The following is a 19,223-nucleotide window of genomic DNA, read 5'->3' as shown; positions in this document are numbered from 1 at the left end:
GTGAGTGTCCCTGAATGTTTGACCTCTCTGTCTCAATGTGCAGGTATTTCAAGTGTATCGGAGGATGATGTGTGAATGTATGTATCTTTATAATCTCTGTCTCACCGTGCAGGTATTTATAGCGTGTTGGAGGATGATGTGAGTGTCCATGTATGTTTAACCTCTATGTTTCAATGTGCAGGTATTTAAATTGTATTGGGGGATGATCTGTGATTGTGCTTATCTTTAATGGCCCCATCTCGCTGCCATGGTATTGAAAGTGTATTGGAGGACTGTGTGAGTGTCTCTGCAGCATTAAACTCTCTGTCTCACTGTGCAGAGAGTTGAAGTGAATTGTAGAATGATGTGTGATTGTGTGTATCTTTAAACTCTCTGTCTCACTTTGCAGGTATTTAAAGTGTATTGGAGGATGATGTGGCTTGAGAGTTGGTGTACGAGGGAGGGGTTTTATTTCGTGAGTCACTGGGACCGATTCTGGGAAAGGCGGGGCCTGTAGAAGCTGGACGGGTTGCACCCAAGCAGAACCGGGACCAATATCCTCGCGGCGGCATTTGCTAGTTGTGTTGGGGAGGGTTTAAACTAGTATGGCAAAAGGTTTGGGAACCAAAGGGCAGGTACAGATAGGAGAAATTCAGACCAGGAGAAGGGAAATCGAAAAGCAGTTCGTGACGTTTTTTTTAGCGACACGGAAAGGCAAAAGAAGCAATGGTTAAATAGTGTTCAGCACAGGTATTTGACGGGGTTACAGGGTATATACTTCAATGCAAGGAGTATTACAAACAAAGCTGATGAGCTAACGGCACAGATAAGCACATGGCAGCATTGTATCTTTGCTATAACGGAAACTTGGCTTAAAGAGGGTGATAATTGGAAGCTCAATATCCCTGGATATAGAGTTTTTCAGGCAGGATAGAGTGGGTGATAAAAATGGAGGGGTGGGTTTACAATATTGGTTAATGAATCAATTCCAGTTGTGAGAAGTGATGATATGCTAAATGGATCATCAATCCATGCCATGTGGGTTGAGCTAAGAAATCAAGAAGTTGCAGTCACCCTCCCAGGAGTGTACTATAGACCCACCAATAGCGAAAGGGAGGTGGAAGAACAAATATGTAAGCAAATTTCTAATAAGAGGGCAATAATAGTAGGGGACTTCAACTACCCTAACATCAACTGGAATTCAAAGAGTGTGAGGGGCACAGAGGGCCCAAAATTCATAATCGGTGTCGAGGAATATTTTTTAGCCAGTACGTGACAAGCCCAACAAGATGGGATGCAATTCTAGATTTAGTCCTGGGAAATGAAGATGGGCAAGTGGGTGAAGTGACAGTGTGTGACCATATTGGGGAACGTTACCACAATTCAGTTCGTTTTAGCATTATTATGGAAAGGGGCAGAGTTAAATCAGGAGTAAACGTTTTAAATTGTGGGAAGGCAAATTTACAGAACTAAGGTGATTTGGCAGAAGTGGACTGGACACAATTACTTGAGTTGTAATCAGTGGCAAGCCAGTGGGAGGCACTAAATGCGAAATTCTACGGGTACAATGCAGGCATGTCCCCTCAAACAAAAATTGTGGCACTGCCAAATTTAGAGCCACCTGGGTGTCTTGAAGTATACAGGGCAAGATAAAGCAGAAATGCATGGTTTAATCAGGGATAGTCAGCATGGGTTTGTTCAGGGAAATTCATGTCTTCCAAATCTGCTTGAATTCTTTGAGGAAGTGACAAGGAGGATTGATGAGAGCAGTGCAGTGGATGTTGTCTCCATGGATTTTAGTAAGGCATTTGACAAGGTCCCACATGGCAGACTGGTCAGAAAGGAAAAGAGCCCATGGGATACAGGGAAATGTGGCGAATTGGATCCAAAATTGGCTCCGTAACAGGAAGCAAAAGGTAAAATTCGAAGGATGTCTTTGCGAATGGAAATCCGTTTCCAGTGGTGTGCCACAGTGCTCAGTGTTTGGTCCCTTGCTGATTGTGGTATATATTAATGATTTAGACTTGAATGTAGGGGGCATGATTGGAAAATTTGCAGATGACACAAAAATTGGCCGTGCAGTTGGTCGTGAAGAGGATAACTGTAGACTCCAATATGATATCAATGAGTTGGTGGAGCGGGCAGAAAAGTGGCAAATGGAGTTCAACCCGGAGAAGTGTGAGGGAATGCACTTAGGGAGGACAAACAGTAAAAGGGAACACGCTGTAAAAGGGAATATATTGAGAGAGGTAGAGAAAGTGAGATACCTTGGAGTGCATGTGCACAGGTCCCTGAAGGTGGCAGAATAGGTAAATAAGGTTGTGAAAAGGCATACGGAATGCGCTCCATTATTAGCCGAGGTATAGAATACAAAAGCAGGGTTGTAATGATGGAACTGTATAAAACGCTGGTAAGGCCACAGCTGGAGTATTGTGCGCAGTTCTGGTCACCACATGACAGGAAGGACGTAATTGCTCTGGAGAGAGTGCAGAGAAGATTTACAGGAATGTTGCCAGGGCTTGAAAATTGCAGCTCCGAGGAGAGATTCGATAGGCTGGAATTGTTTTTCCTGGAGCAGAGGAGGCTGAGGGGAGACTTGATTGAGGCGTACAAAGTTATGAAGGACCAAAATAGAGTTGACAGGACGTACCTGTTTCCACCAGCGGAGAGTTCAAGAACTGGAGGTCATAGATTTAAGCTGATTGGCGGAAGGATTGGAGGGGACCTGAGGAAAAACTATTTTACCCAGAGGGTGGTGGGTGCATGGAATTCGCTGTCCGAATTGGTGGTCGAGGCAGGGACCCTCAACTCTTCAAAAATACCTGGACATGCACCTAAAGTGCTGTCAGCTGCAGGGCGAAGGAACGGATGCTGGAAGGAGGAATGAAAATGGGCATCTGGTTGTTCTTTGAGCCCTCACGGACACGATGGGCCGAATGGCCCCCTTCTGTGCTGTATTTTTCTATGGTTCTATGGTTCTATGGAAATGACGGAAGGAGGGTGGGTCGCTGAAGAATTTGGGAACGGTGGGTTGGGTGTAATACACTTTCACTTTGGCCGATGTTGTCTTATTGTGCGGAGTGGACGGATGGAGGAGATCTGTTCACCTCAGACAGCTGGAACAGCCCAGGCTCAGTACTCCACAGGATGGGTTTTGCAGCAAAACTTCGGCCAAGCAATGGGGGTTTTGATTAAATATGATTCACGCTCCCTTTTTAGGCCTTGTTGTGTCTTATTTCCTCCCCCTACCCCTCTTCAAACTCTTCCTAGTTCTTTTCTTTTCAATGCTAAGCAAAAAAGTCCAAGAGAAGATACAGAATATTGCCCAAAACGCAGACCTCTTCTTCCACTTCCTGTGATGTGTATATAGATACATCCACCCCCATGCAATCGAGGTTGGGATGAATCAGAATGAGTCAAGTCAATCTAATTCCTTCCAGGTGGATGTATTTTCCTTCGTCCTTTCCCTTCCCTCTCCTCCAATCTTGAGAGCAAAAAGCCCACTCTCCTTAAACCCATCTCTTTGACCGAGCTTTTGGTCACCTCTCCTAACATCTCCTTCCTTGGCTTATCTTTTCCCTCGCCCCACCCTGAAGCCCCTCAGGATGTTTTTTTTCCACATTTAAGGCGTTGTATTATACAAGTTGTTGTTGCTGTTATAATAACTAGGCCTGAATGGCTGCACACAGTATTTGGGCAGGTGGTGGGAACAGAATCTGGTTGAATTTTGACTGATATCTACGTGTCAAGGTGCCTTTCACCCTTTTAATGACAACATCCCTGCTCTGGCCAACTGTTTAACATTTCAACTCACACGCTAAATCTCAAGAAATACTTAATATTAAAAATGGTCCTGGGAAATTCGGAGTTGCTTCAGTCCTCTAATATTAATAGAATATAGTTCATCGATTTAAATATAGTTCTAAAATATTACTTGGCCTCCTCCTCAGCTTTCTTCCATACTCGAATTTATCTATTTATCTCTTTAATCTTGTTTTTAATTGTGTCTGTTCCATCCATTTTAGGCCACATTCCTTTCAATCTCTCCCGAGCTGGTTGCGTCAGCTGAGCAATCAATGAGCTGATTGGCAGCTTTCTAAAAGAGCTGAGATTGGTGTGGATGTTTTCTTTGATTGATATCAGAATGGGTTGCCGTGTGGATAGAGCGCTCGCAGAACTGCGAGGGTAAAGAAGGGTTATTCCAGGGAAGGAGAGTTGTGCAGGATGTGTAAAGCTGATATAAGCCGAGAATAAGTACTGGGAAAATTTGCTCAATTTCGGTTTGGGTGTTGAAGAAAAAAGTTTCAGGCCTCTTACTCCCCCCTCAAAATAATACCATTGAGATTAGGTGTTGGAGCAACTTCAATGCTTTTGTATTAATAAAGCCCATATTAATATGGCAAAGTTCCATATGCTTTTTTAACAGACTTCTCAACTTGTCCTTCCACCTTCAAAGATTGGTCTACATACTGCTCCAGGTATCTCTGTTCCTGCACCAACATTAAAATTGACCCATTTCGTTGATATTGCCTCTCCTCATTGCCCCGACCAAAAGTCATCACTTCACACTTCTCTATGTCAAATTTCAGCTGGAATCTGTCTGCCCATTTCCCCAGTCTGTCGATGTCTTCCTGAATCTGTTACGATCCTCGATATTATTTACTATATTTCCGAGTTTCGTATTCTGCAAACTTTGAACAGTTTCGTAAAATAGAAGTGCATGGGATTAAAGGGACGTGGTTACTTTAGCACATTATTGGCTGATGGATAGGTGCAGAGAGTAACATTGAACGGATGTTGATCTGACTGGAGAGAAGCAGTGGGGTCCCCCAAGTATCGGTATTGGTAAAATTGCTTTCCTTGTCATATGGAAATAACTTGCACTTGTGTTTCAGTTGTACAATTCCCAAGGCTGCGGGTAATACAAAACTTGGCAACGTAGTAAATGGTGTGGACGATAGTAGCAGACATCATGTGGACACAGACAGACTGGTGAAATGGGCAGACACATGGCAGATGCAATGTAATGAGTGTGAAGTGATGCACTTTGGGATTATTTTGAGGCGGGAGCAAGAGCAGCGGGACCGGGAGGGGAGGGGAATTCCAAATCTTTGAATGTGGGAGGCAAGTTGAAAAGGCAGTTCAGAAAGCGTATGGGATTTTTGGCTTTGTCACTAGAGGTATACAGTAAAAAACAAGGAAGTCAAGCTCAACCTTTATAAATCACTGGTTAGGCCTCTGTTGGAGTATTGTGTCCAATTCTGGGCACCTCACTTTAGGAACGATGTCAAGGCCTTGGAGAGAGTACAGAGGAGTACAGAGTAGAGAAGCTGGGGTTGTTCTCCTTAGAGCAGAGAAGGTTAAAGGGGAGACAAAACAAAGGCATTCAATATGATGAAGGGTCTAGATAGAGCAAGTAGGTAGGAGCTGTTTCCTGTGGCAAGTGGGTCAGTAACAAAAGGTCACAGATTTCAAATAATTGGCAAAAGAACGAGAGGAGAAATGAGGAGAATTTTGTCACCAGCTGAAAGGGCGTTGGAAACTGGTGCCGGAGGATGTTTGAAAAGGCAATCGGACATGTAGTCGAAGCCAACTAAATTGCTGGGTTCGGTTGTGGGACTAAATTAGACGGCTCTTTCAATGAACAGGCACAGGCACGAACACGCTGAATGGCCCACAGCTCTGCTGTTAGAATCTGAGATTCCATTATTGTCTGATCACCAAGACAGCCGCCCCATTAACACACTGATCACCGACACCGACAATCCCAGGTTCTCCTCCACCTCATGCCCCATTAACACACTGATTCCTGACACCTGAAGTCCTGATCTCTCCACGACCACCGCCCCCCACCCCCCACAAGCCCCGTTAACATATTGATCACAGTATGTAAAAATGAAAAGATTCGTGAAGACAAATGTAGATCCCTTACAGTCAGAAACAGGAGAATTTATATTGGGGAGCAAGGAAATGGCAGAGTAATTAAGCATATACTTTCGTTCTGTCTTCACGGAAGAGGACACCAATAACTTCCCAGAAATGCTAGGGAACCAAGGGACTGGTGAAAAGAAGGAATTAAAGGAAATTAGTATTCTTTTTTAAAAATAGTGCTGGTGAAATTAATGGGACTGAAAGCAGACAAATCCCCATGGCCTGATAACCTGCGTCCCAGAGTACGAAAAGAATTAGCCATGGAAATAATGAATGCATTAGTTGTCATCTTCCAAAATTCTATAGATTATGGAACAGTTCCTGCGGATTGGAGGGTGGCAAATTTAACCCCACTATTTAAAAAAGGAGGGAGAGAGAAAACAGGGAAGTACAGACCGGTGAATCTAACGTCAGTAGCAGGGAAAATGCTGCAGTCTGTTATAAAGGATGTGATAACAGCACAGTTAAAAAATGTTAACGGGATTAGACGAAGTCAACATAGATTTATGAAAGGGAATTCACGATAGACAAAACTACTGGAGTTTTTTGAGGTAGAACAGAAAAGAGAGAACCAATGAATGTGCTTTATTTGGATTTTCAGAAGGCCTTTGATAAAGTCCGAAATAAGAGATCAGTGTCCAAAATTAAAGCACATGGGATTGGTGGTAATATACTGGCATGGATTGATAATTGGTTAACAGACAGGAAGCAGTGAGCATGAATATATGGGTCTTTTTCGGGGTGGCAGGCAGTGACTAATGGGGTACCGCAGGAATCAATGCTTGGACCACAGTTATTCTCAATATATATCAATGATTTGGACGAGGGAATATTTCCAAGTTTGCTAACGACACAAAACTAGGTGGGATCGTGAGTTGTGAGGAGGATGCAAAGAGGCTTCCAGGCGATTTAGGCAAGTTGATTGAGTGGGCAAATGCATGGCAGATGCAGTATAATGTGGATAAATGTGAAGGAAGTAAAAACAGAAAGGCAGAGTATTATTGAAATGGTGATAGATTGGGAAATATTGATGTACAAAGGGACCTGGGTGTCCTTGTACAACAGTCACTGAGAGCAAACATGCAGTTTCAGCAAGCGGTTCGGAAGGCAAATGGGATGTTGGCCTTCATTGCAAAAGGATTTGAGTTCAGGAGCGAGGATGTCTTACTGCAGTTATACCGGGCCTTGGTGAGACCACACCTGGAGTATAGTGTGCAGTTTTGTTCTCCTTACCTAAGAAAGTATACACTTGCCAGAGAGGGGGTTCAGCGAAGGTTCACCAGACTGATGACTGGGATGGCAGGGCTGTCGAATGAGGAGAGAATGAGTCGACTTGGCTTGTATTCATTCGAGTTCAGAAGAATGAGAGGGGATCTCATTGAAACATATAAAATTCTGAGAGGGCTAGACAGACTGGATGCAGGGAGGATGTTTCCCCTTGCTGGTGGGTCCTGAACTAGGGGTCACAGTCTCAGGATACGGGGTTGGACATTTAGGACTGAGATGAGGAGACATTTCTTCAATGTGAGGGTGGTGAACCTGTGGAGTTATCAACCGCAGAAGGTTGTTGAGGCCAATTCACTGAATAGATTTAAGAAGGAGCTAAATAGATTTCTGGACAGAAAAGGCATCAAGGGGGACGGAGAGAGAGAGTGGGAAAATGGTATTGAAATAGATATTCAGATCAGCCATTATTATATTGAATGGCGGAGCAGGCTCGAAGTGCCGAAAGGCCTTCACCTGCTCCTGTTTTCTCTGTTTCTATGTTTCTCCCGCCCCATTCACACACTGATCACCGGGACCTACAGTCCCGGGATCTCGTGTATTTCCCGCCCCATTAACAGACTGACCACCGGCACCAACAGTACCGGGGTCTCCTCTACCTCTCACCCCATTAACACATTGATCACCGACAAATACAGTCGTGTAATCTCCTCGACCTCCCGCCCATTCACACTCTGGTCACCGTCAGCGTGTGTTGCTGTTTACTTAATTACCTTTTAATTAATCCCATATGGACAAACGTTTTTTTGCGATAGATGACCACATGTTATTTTACAACTTGTCCTTGCATGTGACACACACTTTGACAAGATCTGTACAATGAGTCTATCAATAGCCTCAGGATACAAACGTTTCAGCACTTACATTGTTGGCTTTTATTGCTAGGGGGATAGAATATAAAAACAGGGAGGTATTGCTGCAGTTACATAAGGTATTGGTGAGACCGCACCTGGAATACTGCATACATTTGTGGTCTCCTTACTTAAGAAAAGACATACTTGCTCTCGAGGCAGTACAACGAAGGTTCACTCGGTCAATCCCGGGGATGAGGGGGCGGACATATGAGGAGAGGTTGAGTAGATTGGGACTCGACTCATTGGAGTTCAGAAGAATGAGAGGCGATCTTATTGAAACATTTCAAATTGTGAAGGGGCTTGATCGGGTGGATGCGGTAAGGATGTTCCCAAGGATGGGTGAAACTAGAGCGAGGGGGCATAATCTTAGCTCTTTCAAAACTGAGATGAGGAGAAACTTCTTCACTCAGAGAATAGTAGATCTGTGGAATTTGCTGCCCCAGGAAGCTGTGGAAGCTACATCATTAAATAAATTTAAAACAGAAATCGACAGTTTCCTGGAAGTAAAGGGAATTAGGGGTTACGGGGAGCGGGCACGAAATTGGACATGAATTTAGATTTGAGGTTAGGATCAGATCAACCATGATTTTATTGAATGGCGGAGCAGGCTCGAGGGGCCGATTGGCCTACTCCTGCTCCTATTTCTTATGTACTTATGTTCTTATGTACATAAATACCCAGTGTTTGCAGCACCGCAGCCTGTCGGAATGACACAGATCTCACTCTGAAGTCTTCAGATCTTCGCACTATTTAATTAATTTAACAATTGCAGTAAAGGGATATTTCACCACGTTCTTCAATTGCTCTCTGAATTTCGCCTGGGTCACGGCATAAATACAGGTGTTTGTGCAGCAACTCAGGAGCTGGAGCATAAATCCCACTTCTTGAAAAAGTGGATGTAGAATTACAGACGTTCGCGCCAAATACAACAATCGTCGATTGATAGAATATAACATAAACACCACCCACAACACGATAAAGTTTCCTGATATAACAAACAGTAAAATCATTGATTTCCTGCGACTCTCCATCTCTGGGTCTCTGGGACCGTCCCCACTGTTGTGACCCCGGAGTCTCCTGCGGGCTCTGCTGGCCACTAAAATGTGTCTGACTGTTAAAACATTGAGGAACAGAATCAGAATAAATGGGACACACGGGTTGAGGATATAATGAAGGAGTTCGATTACTGCCCATATCGGTGACGTTGAAACACCCGTTACATCAATACAAAACCAAGGGTTATTGGAAAGCAAATATCGACCTTCGAACATAAAGTACCAGAAAATATTCTTTGAACAGCTCAGCACACTCACTGTTCCCAGAACCACATTTGCCGTTTTCTCGGTGCAATATTTAGTTTTCAGCTTCTGGCAACAAATGGCCACAAATCGATCAAAGGTAAAAGTGACGGTGAACCAGACAGAACAGTCCGTGACTGCATAAAGCAGGGCGGCGTGGATATTACACACGGGAAAGTGACGTAGAAATGCGAACAGTTTACGATAAATAATGGGAATCTGCCTCAATATCAGATCGATGATAACGACCAGTAGATCCGCCGCTGCCATGGACACCAGGTAGCGAGTGACACATTTGGAGAGACCGCATTTTCCACGAGATAGGATCACCATTGTCAATAAATTAACTGTAATAAGGGAAATAAAGATGGAAATTTTAGATCAAGTTGGGACCCTCTGTAAACAATAATAACATCTCTGGAACCACCTATAAATACTAGTACAGTCTCTGGATCCCCTGTAAATATTAGTGCAGTCTCCGGATCCCCTGTAAATATTAGTACAGTCTATGGATCCCATATAATTAATAGTACAGTCTCTAGATGCGCTGTAAATAATAGTACAGCCCGTGGATCCGCTGTAAATATTACTACAATCTCTGGATCCCCTGCAACTATTATCAGTCTCTGGATCCCCTGTAGCTGTTAGCACCATCGCTGGAACCCCTGAAAATATTAGTACCATCTCTGGAACCACTGTAAATATTGGTACCGTCTTTGGATCCTCTGTAAATATTAGTACCGACTCTGAATCCCATGTAATTATTTGTACAGTCTCCGGATTGTCCGAAATAATAGTATGGGTTGTGGAGCCCTTGTAAACATTTGTCCCATCTCAGGACGCCTGTAAATATTAGTGACATCTCTCGCACACTTTAAATATTAGTACCGTCTCGGGAACACTTGTAAAAAAAAGTACAGCCTAAAAAAACACGTGTTAATATTAGCACCGTCTCTGGGTCACGTGTACATATTAGCCGCGTCTCTGAAACATGTGTAAATATTAGCCCCGTCTCTGGACCACGTGTAAATATTAGCACCGTCTCTGAAACATGTGTAAATATTAGCCGCGTCTCTGAAATATGTGTAAATATTAGCACCGTCTCTCAAATATGTGTAAATATTAGCCCCATCTCTGAAACATGTGTAAATATTAGCACCGTCTCTGGAACATGTGTAATATTAGCCCCGTCTCTGGAACATGTGTAAATATTAGCCCCGTCTCTGAAACATGTGTAAATATTAGCACCGTCTCTGGAACATGTGTAAATAGTAGCACCGTCTCTGGAACATGTGTAAATATTAGCCCCGTCTCTGGAACATGTGTAAATATTAGCACCGTCTCTGGAACATGTGTAATTATTAGTACTGTCTCGGGAACATGTGAAAATATTAGTACCTCCTCTGAATCCCTTGTAAACATTAATACAGTCTCTGGAATTTCTGTAATTTTAGTATAGTCTCTGGGACCCATGTAAATATTTGAACATTCTCTGGATCCCATGTAAATATTAGTACAGTCTCTGGATCTTCTGTAATTATTAGTACAGTTACTGGATCCCATGTAAATATAAGTACAGTCTCTGGATCCCTTGTATTTATTAGTACAGTCTTTGGGTCGCCTGTAAATATTACTACAGTCTCTGGGTCCCCTGTAATTATTAGTACAGTCTTTGGATCCCCTTTCAATATGAGTGCAGTCTCTGGGTCCCCTGTACATATTAATACCAACTCTGGATCCCCTGTAAATATTAGTACCATCTCCGGATCCTCTCGAACTGATAACACAGTCTATGGTCCAGCTGCAAAATTGGTATAGTCTCTGGATCACCTGGAAAGAATAGTACCACATCTGAATGCTCTATCAGGACTGTTCCCGGACCCCTGTAAATATTGTACCGTCTCTGGACGACTTGTAATTAGTAGCAAATCTAGACCCCTTCCAAATATTAGTACCGTCTCTTGGCCCCCTGTAAATATTAATACCGTCTTGAATAAATGGCAAGTATTGGTACCGAATTTGTGTCCCCTGTAATTATTAGTACCATCGCTGGACCTCCTCTAAATATTAGTACCATCGCTGGAATCCCATGTAAATATTAATACCGTCTCTGGATCCCCTGTAATTATTTGTACAGTCTCTGGACCCCCTGTAAATGTTAATACCACCTCTGGATCCCCACGAAATATTACTACCGTCTCTGAATCCACTGTAAATATTAGTATTGTCTCTGGATCCCCTGTAAATATTACTTTCGTCTCACGAATCCCCTGTTATTAATTGTGCTGTCTCTGGATCCCCTGTAAACATTAGTACAGTCTCTGGACCCCCTGTAAATATTAGTAAAGACTTTGGATCCCCGGTAATTCTTAGTACAATCTCTGGATCTCCTGTAAATATTAATACAGTCTCTGGATCCACTGTAAATAGCAGTACAGTCCCTCTACGCCTTGTAAATATTAATACAGTATCTGGATCCCCTTTCAATATTGGCACCGTCTCTGGATCCCCTGTAAATATTGTACAGTCCCTGGATCACCTGTTAATATGTGTATAGTCTCTGGATCCCATGTAAATATTAATACAGTCTCTGGATCCCCTGTAAATATTAGCACTGTCTCTGGGTCCCCTGTAAATATCCATACCGTCTCTGGATCCCTGTAATTATTAGCACAATCTTGGATCCCCTGTAAATATTAGTACAGTCTCTGGATCCCCTATAAGTCTTGACAACGTATCTGGATCCCCTGTAAGTAATAATACCATCTCTGCTTCCACTGTAAATATGATCAACGTCATTCCATTCCCTATAAATATTAGCAACACATCTGGAATCTCCTTGTAAATATTTGTACCGTCTCTGGATCCTCTGTAGATATTAGAAACGTCTATGAATCCCCTGTAAATATTAGCACGTTCTCTGGAATCCTTCAAAATATTTGTACCATCTCCGGATCCCCTGTAAATATTAGCAGGTACTCTGGAATCCTTCAAATATTAGTACCATCTCTGGATCGCCTGTAAATATTAGTACTGTCTCTGGACCGCCCTGTAAATATTTGTACCATCACTATATCCCTTGTAAATATTAGTACCATCTCTGAATCCCTTGTGCTTATTAGCACCAACTCCTGATCCCCTTAAATAATAGCACCATCTCAGGAATCCAGTGTAAATATTAAAACTGTCACCGGAACCCTTTAGATTATTAGTGCAGTCTGTGGATCCCGTGTAAATAGTAGTACCATCCCTGGACCCCCCTGTAAATAATGGTACCATTTCTAGATGCCCTGTAAATATTAGTACATTCTCTGGATCCCTCTGTAAATATTAATACCAGCTCTGGATACCCCTGTAAATATTAGTACATTCTCTGGATCCCTCTGTAAATATTAATACCAGCTCTGGATACCCCTGTAAATATTAGTACATTCTCTGGATCTCTCTGTAAATATTAATACCAGCTCTGGATACCCCTGTAAATGTTAGTACAATCTCAGGATCCTCTGTGACTGTTAGCACAGTCTCTGGATCCCCTGAAAATATTAGTACTGCCTCTGGATACCCCTGTAAATATTCGTTCAGTCTCTGGATCCCCCTGTAAATATTAGTACTGTTTCTGGATCCCCCTGTAAAAATTAGTACTATCTCTGGTTCCCCTGTAATTATTAGTTGACTCCCTGGATCATCCTGTAAATATTAGTGCCATCTCTGGATCCACTGTAAATTTTACTATCGTCACTGGACTCACTGCAAATATTAGTAGCATCTCTGGGCTCCCCTGTAAATACTGACACACCCTAAGGGCCCTGTAAAAACATGCTCATGCTAGGGCTCCCTGAACATACAAACTCACTCCCAGGGACCCATTATAAATTAACCCTCACACCGAGCAAATCCCCGTAAATATTTTCCTATCCATGTTCCCCTGATCGCTATATTTCCCATACCACGTTCATCCTTTAATTATAAAGGCTTACCGGAAACTCGAACAGAAGAGATTATTACACAGGGAATGACAAGAAGAGTAATACAGTGGAACACGGTTTATAGAATTAATAGCTGCATATACAGACTTACCAGGAACACCGACAGCAGCGAGGAGCGGATAGTATATTAATTGTATACTCAGAAGCATAACATGTGTCCGCCCCTCTAATGACATTGAACCATAATATACATGCAGGTATTGAAATACCCAGAATGGACTGTCCCAATCTATTGTTCTAAGATTCCGACCCATTGCTGTAACATTCCAATCTGTTGTTCTAAGATTCCGACCCATTGTTTAACATTCCAATCTATTGTTCCCAGGTTCTGATCTATTCTCTCCCACTCTGTGGAGCCCTGATCCCTGCCTGTTAGTGCCGGAGGTGATGCTCCCATTGACACTATGGGATAACACATTGAAAGTAGTCGCTTATTTATAGCACAGGAAAACATTCCAGTGAGACAATTAGGACCCATGGAGACTGACATTAATTCCAGTCGCTGAACAAACAGATTTGGTTAAAACTTTAAACTCAAGGAATATGACATCAAAACATATATTTAATCAAATATTAGACAGATGGAAAGCCCAAAGCCCAGTATATTATTTTAATAAATAGTTGGAACAACAGAAACTATGAGACCCGCAATCTGACAGCATTGAAGCTAGATTATTGCTTCTGGCTGCTGGTACAATTGTACTTGTTTCTTGAAGCTTCCGATACTTGGATAGAATTGCTACAGCGTATAAAGAGCGGGTTGGCAGGTCTTACATTGTTGGTGTCGTTTACAACAGTGCGCTGAACAATATTCCTGTTAGCCATGGGTGGCCTGCTGGGGCTCCCGATGGGCATTGAAGACAACTCGGAGCACGCAGAGAGGTCACGCAGAGCAGATCAAGCTGCGAGGAGAGGGAGGAGGAGGAGGTGCAGGGCACTAAGCAGGAGGCCGTATCTCATAAGGGCCATCAGGGAACAATACTCTTACCTCAACATAAGCGGAGATCAATGCATCCGATGGCTGCAGTTCAAGAAAGAGTTTGTGACGGAGATTTGTCAACTGCTGCAGCCACAATTGAAGCCTCAGGGCAGGGTAAGGACCGCATGGCCTGTGGTTGTCAAGGTAACCGTGGCGCTGAACTTTTACGGCGCTGGATCCTTTCAGGCCTTTGCTGGCGATGTGAGCAACATCTCACAGTTTGCTGTACACTGCTGTATAAGGGAGGTCACTGAGGCACTGTCGGAGCTGAATAAAAGGTTCATCACATTCCCTCTTGATAGAGAGAAGCTAAATGAGCGAGAGCGAGGCATTGCTCACATTGCTTCCCCATGGTGCCATTGACTGCAAGCATATTGCCATGTGTGCTCCAAATATCAACTCGGCCATCTTCATGAACAGAAAGTGGTTCCACTCCTTCAATATACACCAGATGTGCGACCACACGCAATGCATCATACAGATCAATGCCCGGTACCCTGGCAGCAGTCATGACGCGGTAGTCCTACCAGCATGGCAGGTTAAAGTCTAGCTATTGGGCGACCAGATCTATCCCTTCATGAAGTGGCTCACGACTCCGGTCAGGAACGCACGCATGCACGCAGAGAAGGCCGACAGAGTGAGCCATGCAGCCACACAACACGTCATGGAGCACACCGTAGCTGTCCAAAAGCAAAGCTTCCGCTCCGTGGTCCATACTGGAGCAGCACTCCGTTGATTGGGTGTCAAGATTCTGCGTTGTATGCTGCACAACCTCGCCCTTATAAGGGAACAGCCCTGGCCACTGCCGATTCGGCGAGAATCTGAGCAGCAGGCAGAGGAAGAGGAGAGAGAGGAGGAAGTGGAGGTAATGGAGAAAGGGCCCAAGAGGCAATAAGGTGAACAGGCCATATCTGCCAGGACTCTGCGTGCTCACCTTATTAATGAGTGACATCAGTAACCTCAACAACACCGCCCAAGCCATCAACAAAAGTCATACACTCCCCACCTGTTCTCTCACAATCATCCTCCTCATGATTACGCATCGCTTCCACCCGCAGCGCATAAAGCTTGGGCTGATAAGTGGCAAGTAACATTCGCTCCTTACAAGTGCCAGACAATGACCATCTCCAACAAGAGAGGGTCCAACCACCTCGCCTTGACATTCAACGGCATTACCATCGCCAAATCCCCACCATCAGCATTCTGGGGATCACCACTGAACAGAAAGTTAACTGAGCCGTTCACATAAGTACTGTGGCTACAAGAGCGGGTCAGAGGCTGGTTATAATGCCGTGAATGACTCACCTCCTGACTCCCCAAAGCCTTTCCACCATCAACAAGGGACAAGTCAGGAGTGTGATGGAATACTCTCCACTTGAATGGATGAGTACAGCTCCAAAAACACTCAAGAAGCTCAACACAATCCAGGAAAAAACAGTCCGCTTGATTGGTACCCCATCCACCACCCTAAACATTCACTCCCTTCACCACCGGCGCACTGTGGCTGCAGTGTGTACCATCCCAGGATACACTGCAGCAACTCGCCAAGGCTTCTTCGACAGCACTGCCCAAACCCGCGACCTCTTCCACCGAGAAGGACAAGGGCAGCAGGCACATGGGAACAACACCAGCTGCACGTTCCCCTCCAAGTCACACACCATCCCGACTTCGAAATATATCGCCGTTCCTTCGTCGTCGCTGGGTCAAAATCTGGAACTCCATACCTAACAGCACTGTGGGAGAACCTTCACCACACGGACTGCAGCGGTTCAAAAAGGCGGCTCAACAGCACCTTCTCAAGGGTAGTTAGGGATGGGCGATAAATGCTCGCCTTGCCAGCGACGCCCACATCCCATGACAGAATAAAAAAATACTGCGACTTCAAACACAAATTTATAAACGAACACATGATATCATGTAAACAACATTACCCATGTGCATTATTTCAGTGCCTGACACTCGTATGCCTTCACCGATCCTATTGCTCCTACAAGGTGCATCCCTAGAAGCTGGAGCATGGTTGGTGGGAGGCTGCTGACCTTCAATGGAGGAGAGTGCAGATGGCCTTGGAGATCGACCTTGAGCATTTCTGGGTGAGAGGGCCGGGCTTCAGACTGCACCATCCCGGCATGGGCTGCAGCATTCTGGCCTGGTTGGCTGACAGGCAACGGCAAGGGCATTGGCAGAGTGGCAGGGGTGGGAGCAGGAATGCTGTCGCCCGGAGAGCGGACAGCAGTCCTCGTTGGAGAACAGATTATTGGAGTGCTGTAACGCCCTGGAAGTCCTGTTCCACGATTGTACCCAGAGCCTCGATAAGAGCAGTCTGAGCCTTGAACGCTGCAGTCTGGGCTTCTAAAGCAGCAATCTGAGCTCCAATGCAGACATCCAGCACCGCCAGTTTCCATGGCCGCAGCAACGGCCCATCCAATGATGGCCAGCACTGGCTCCTCCATGGGGGTAAGGACCTGTCGGCGTGCTTGTCCTCCTCCAGTTCTTTTTGCTGCCTCCCGAAATGCGCCACCTTCTCCTTCAAGATTGAGGGAAGTGTCTCAGTGAGTGTCCTGCAAAATGTTTGGATAATGTGGCTGTTGTGGTTGAATAGTTGGCAAGTGTGTGTGACCTGTGAGTTGGGGGTGTGCGGCTTGCAGCAGTGATCATGTGTGAGGGTGAGAGGAGGATTGGAAGAGTTGACTGCTACTTGAAAGAATGTGTTGGAATGTGGGTGATGGGGGTTTTAGTGTGTTGAACAGTGGATGAGGCGAATGGTACAGTTCATAGAATCATATAAAATTACGGCACAGAAGGAGGCCATTCGGCCAATGCTGTTGGGAGCTGAAGTTGGGTGAAATGATGGGCAGACTCGTTCCTTGTCTTGCCTTTATTTCAGTGTTACAGTGCGATAAGCAGGATACAGTCAAGCCGAGGCACGAGCTCTTTAGACAGTACCCCCCAAATCAGCCAATGCGTGGCCCTGGTCCCTTTATGCTACCTTTGCTCACACCTTGGACAGGCCCACCGAAACCCACTTAATACACACAGACTGGGTATCTTTGTCAGCCACTCAACGCCACTTAAAAACAACTGGCTTTGGAACAGTCATTTCCCCCACAAAGACCAGTTTGTCTTTGTTCACCTCAATTAGGTATGAGTTTTCTCCCATCAAACTCAATCTTGCTCCAATTGCTGTGTCCTGTTTAGAGTAACGTGTGCCTTCCCTGAATTTGACTGTTCTTTTTTTTCCGAGACTGGTTGTCTCCGTTCATCATTCAACAGGCAGCAACTTTAATCTTATGTATATTTTCCCCAGGCTTTGAGTTATATCAATTTGCATCTGTACAACAGGAAGTCAATTGTTAGGCAAGGACATGGTCCCGACTTGACTTTCGTTGGATGGCTGTTCAACCCTCTCAGTCTTCATTGTATCTCTTTCCCTCATTCATGTCTCAACAGTAGGAGACGCCACTTGACAGTTGTCCTCACTCACCTTGACTAGTCGTGTCAAATCATTTAACTTCTTCCTGCACTGCATCCATGTTCTTGGTGCTTCACTCCTGGCATTGACCTCGTTCACTGCTTCCTCCGACTGCCACTTGAGCATATGCCTGGAGGGCCTCTTGACCAACCTCCCACCAACCCAGCGGATACAGGATGACCCTCCTCCTCTTCACCTCTTCCATCAGAGAACCTTGGAACACACTCTCACAGGCGCAGCCATTCACAGTGTCAGCTGGGGCTCAGTGGGTCGCCCTCTCATGAGTCAGAAGGTCGTGGGTTCAAGACCCACTCCAGAAACTTTAGCACCAAATCTAGGCTGACACTCCAGTGCAGTACTGAGGGAGAGCAACATTGTTCGAAGAGCCGTCTTTCGGATGAGACGTAAAACCATGTCCCCGATCTGCCCTCTCAGGTGGACATAAAAGGTTCCATGGCACTATATCGAAGAAGAGCAGAGGAGTTCTCCCCGGTATCCTGGGGCCAATATTTATCCCTCAACCAGCATCACTAAAACATAGATTATGTGGTCATTATCAAATTGCTGCTTGTGGGAGCGTGCTGTGCGCAAATTGGTTGCCAGGTTACCTACATTACAATAGTGACACTTCATTGGCTGTAAAGCGATTTGGTCTATCCTGAGGTTGTGAAAAGCGCTATATAAATGCAAGTCTTTTTTTTCCTTCAATATATTCCAGCATAGATTTACTTCCCAATGGGCTTCCACCAATTCCTGCTACCACATTGCACCTCTCCTTTAAGAGGTGCAGGCTGCCTTCAAGTCGAACGAGCCACTCCCGGGATCTGGACACCCTGCTGGTGCCTGCAGCTAATCAACGTAGCAATCATTGAAATCAGAAGGCACCAAGAATGTTAGGTGCTGCCTGCATCGCCACCAACGGGTGCGGATTAATCGCGCACCGCGTCCGTTTTTGATGGTTATCCAACAAAGGCACCTCTGTGTTTATAAACACCTCAGTGTATTTCACCCAGTGTCCAGAACTGTGAGGTCTCCGCCGATGTGACAGCTTTCTGTGTTTTCTAAACTTCTGTAGCAATGGCGAGGCCGACGTGCACCAACTTTCTCAGACTACGCACTGGAGGCCTCGGTGTAGGAGATGGACGCATAGAGGGGCTTCCAGCATCCGCAGAGCCGGTGGGGTGGGGGTGGAGGGGGCGGCAAGAGGCCCACCAGACAAATACTGCGCTAGAATTCAATGCCAGGAGCATTGCACCACACACATGGATGCAGTGCAGGAATAAATTCAACGATTTGACACGAATGGTCAACGTGAGTGAATTCAACTGTCAAATGTCGTCTCCTACCAACTGCACCATTAAACAAGACCATGACAGTCACATCACCCAAACAACTTGCAGGACACTCACTGGACGAGACAGTGCTGGCCATCATTGG

At 44.9% G+C, this 19,223-nt stretch overlaps 1 protein-coding gene across 1 annotated transcript; it reads right to left on the bottom strand.

Annotated features, from left to right (window-relative positions):
* Window positions 1–8,794: 8,794 nt before the first annotated feature.
* On the bottom strand, window positions 8,795–13,484 carry LOC137319821 (probable G-protein coupled receptor 139). Its single transcript, XM_067981742.1, has 2 exons — window positions 13,427–13,484; window positions 8,795–9,693 (listed from the first exon to the last, which is right to left on the bottom strand). The coding sequence occupies exons 1-2, from the start codon at window positions 13,482–13,484 to the stop codon at window positions 8,795–8,797; spliced, it is 957 nt and encodes a 318-aa protein (XP_067837843.1).
* Window positions 13,485–19,223: the final 5,739 nt, after the last annotated feature.

This window comes from Heptranchias perlo, unplaced genomic scaffold (assembly GCF_035084215.1).
Source record: "Heptranchias perlo isolate sHepPer1 unplaced genomic scaffold, sHepPer1.hap1 HAP1_SCAFFOLD_90, whole genome shotgun sequence".
Lineage (NCBI taxonomy): Eukaryota > Metazoa > Chordata > Chondrichthyes > Hexanchiformes > Hexanchidae > Heptranchias > Heptranchias perlo.
The sequence above is the reverse complement of the archived record's forward strand: the minus strand, read 5'-3'. Positions and strand labels throughout refer to the sequence as shown.

What these genes read in the sequence shown, in the direction of transcription:
- LOC137319821 (XM_067981742.1), bottom strand. Translation starts at nt 13,484, where the DNA reads ATGCTTCTGAGTATACAATTAATATACTATCCGCTCCTCGCTGCTGTC. An exon ending in CGCTGCTGTCGGTGTTCCTG is followed by an intron (nt 9,694 to 13,426) that starts GTAAGTCTGTAT and finishes CCCTTATTACAG; the next exon opens with TTAATTTATTGACAATGGTG.